Source organism: Carlito syrichta, unplaced genomic scaffold (assembly GCF_000164805.1).
Source record: "Carlito syrichta isolate Samal-C Ts95f unplaced genomic scaffold, Tarsius_syrichta-2.0.1 Scaffold118004, whole genome shotgun sequence".
NCBI lineage: Eukaryota > Metazoa > Chordata > Mammalia > Primates > Tarsiidae > Carlito > Carlito syrichta.
The window spans coordinates 1-2,408 of record NW_007062100.1 but is presented as its reverse complement, the minus strand read 5'-3'; the positions used below and the strand labels follow the sequence as shown (position 1 = coordinate 2,408).

Below are 2,408 nucleotides of genomic sequence, written 5' to 3'. Positions count from 1 at the left end.
GAGCATGTCACTACACTTCAGCCTGGGCGACAGAGTGAGACTCCGACTCAAAAAAAAAAAAAGAAAAAGAAAAAGAAAAAGAAATCCAAATATAAGTCTGAATATGGACTGCTTCATGTGAAATTTCCAATCAGAAAGAAAAACCATGTCAGACACAGTGGTTCATGCCTATAATCCCAGTACTTTGGGAGGTCAAGAGAGAATGGCTTGGGCCTAGGTGTTCAAGACCAGCCTGGGCTACACAGCAAGACTGTATCTCTACAAAAACTCAGAAAATTAGCCGGGCATGGTGGTGTATGCTGTAGTCCCAGCTACATGGGAGGCTGAGGTGGAAGGATCGTTTGAGCCCTGGAGTTTGAGGCTGTGATGAGCCATGATCATGCCACTGCATTCCAGCCTGGGCAACAGCGTGAGACCTTGCCTCAAAAGAAATAAAAATAAAAATAAAAATGAAACAAAATACCCTAGTTTTCTTAATTTTAACATAGACCGCTTGTTTACTTTCTTTTTCTCATCCACTGCTGTGGTGGGCCTTGCTGAACTTTCTGAAGCTGTCTCCATTTCTTTCAGAAAGTAAGACTGGGAAAAATTAAGGGATAAATGAGTTTCCGACTATTCTGAACCCATAAACCCAGAATGACTGCCCCAAAGGGATCAGTGAACAGATGAATAAAGAGGAAAAAAGACTGGAAACAAAAATTGAATGGCTTTTGTAAAGCTGTGCAGCATTGTTGGTGAGTCCTGGCTCTAGGACCACACTGCTTGGATTCAATTCCTGGCTGCACCAATTTGTTAGCTGTGTGTCCTTAAATTAGATATTTAACCTCTATACTTATTTCTTCATCTGTCAAAATGGCAGTAATAGTACCTAACACTTACCTCATTGGACTATTGTGTAGATTAAAGTGAATTCGTATATATAAAGCATTTGGAATAGTAGGGAGTCAAAAGATATTATTATATCAGCACTCTTACACTGGGAAAGAGCTCCTTTTTTCTTCCCAGAATTTTACTGCGCATTCTACTTTGTCCACAAAGACACACACACCTCCCCCCCCCCCCAAAGAAGAGGAAATCACGTTTTTCACGGAAACTAGCGTACGGCTAGATCTCCCGAACCTCCATAGAAGATATGGTAGGGATTCCTGACCTGAGCTGGGGCAAGGTCGGTCTGTTTGGTCCCCAAACCCATCACACCCGGGCTTCTGAACATGACTGAATGAAAATACAGATTATCTTTTTACAAGAGTTTAGTCGATAGAGCGAGCATTTTCGCTCTCATTCAGTCTTCACTATAGGCCGGGTGCGGTACTCACACCTGTAATCCCAGTACTTTGGGAGGATCGCTTGAATCCAGGCGTTCGAGACCAGCCTGGGTAACACAGCGATACACCAGTCTCAAAAAAAAAGCTTCACCATGTTCATAGAATGGGGAAGCCGAGGCCAAAAGAAAGACCTTTCCAAAGTCATTCGACGAATTCTAGGGAAGGGTTGAGGGAACCAGGTCTCCCGACTCTGCGAACCCCAGGGAGAAAATCGAGTTAAGAGGGCCTCAGGCATGTTCTGCTGGGCTAGGTCCTGGGCCTCAAGGCAGAGAAGAGGGTGGAGCCGATCGCCTAGCCTTACCTCCTTGGGGTCTCCGGACCCGGTCAGCATCCTTTGTTCGTCCTCCAGTCCCATGTCTAGCTACGGTTCTAAATTCAACACTAGCAGCTACACCGGCACCTAAACCACTTCAGGATCAAGAAGGACTCGTAAGGGTCACTCAGCGGATATCCGGCGATCTGGCCGGAAGTGCGGCATACTCAAGGTAGTCGCGAACACATGCTCAGATTGGCATGTACTACCGGCCATAGGCAGGGGTTAGGGGTAGCTGGTATTTACATCTGAGAAGGCTCTGCAAAGAAACACCTCCTTAGTCACGCCAGAACCAAATATACTGATCTAGAGGTTTATTTGAGGTAGCGGCTCTTCGGAGACTTGGGAAGTGTGCTAATTTCTTCGACATTTCTTTGGCGTAATTCGCATTCTTACCCATATCGCTCATGGAACCGTCCTAACTGCTGACCTTTTCAAGATGGCGGTCTGCGGGTGCCACTCTCGGGCTCGCGCACCTCCCCAAGATGGCGGCGCCCGAGGCCTGGCGCGCCCGGAGTTGCTGGTTCTGTGAGGTAGCGGCGGCAACGACCATGGAGGCCACGTCCCGGGAGGCGGCGCCAGCGAAGAGCTCGGCCTCGGGCCCCAGCGCTCCCCCCGCCCTGTTCGAGCTGTGCGGGCGGGCGGTGAGCGCCCATATGGGGGTTCTGGAGAGCGGGGTGTGGGGTAAGTCGCGGGGTGAGGGGCTAACTCTGGCACCGAGCGGGGGCGGCCCAGCGGCCGGGGGCGCGGGGGGCGAGGCCGAGAGGCCC

At 49.7% G+C, this 2,408-nt stretch overlaps 1 protein-coding gene across 4 annotated transcripts in view; it reads right to left on the bottom strand.

The window, feature by feature from the left end:
• Positions 1-1,834, bottom strand: part of LOC103249224 (cytochrome b-c1 complex subunit 6, mitochondrial) — a 9,367-nt gene extending 7,533 nt beyond the window's left edge. For 3 of the 4 annotated variants that reach the window (XM_008047871.1, XM_008047870.2, XM_021707454.1), the window contains exon 1: positions 1,627-1,834. Coding sequence is in view for 2 of the 4 variants with exons in the window: in XM_008047870.2 (XP_008046061.1) it covers positions 1,627-1,680 (54 nt within the window). In the remaining 2 variants the exon portion in view is untranslated. The remainder of the gene's footprint in view (positions 1-1,626) is intronic. The other variant, XM_021707453.1, reaches the window with a different exon arrangement.
• Positions 1,835-2,408: the final 574 nt, after the last annotated feature.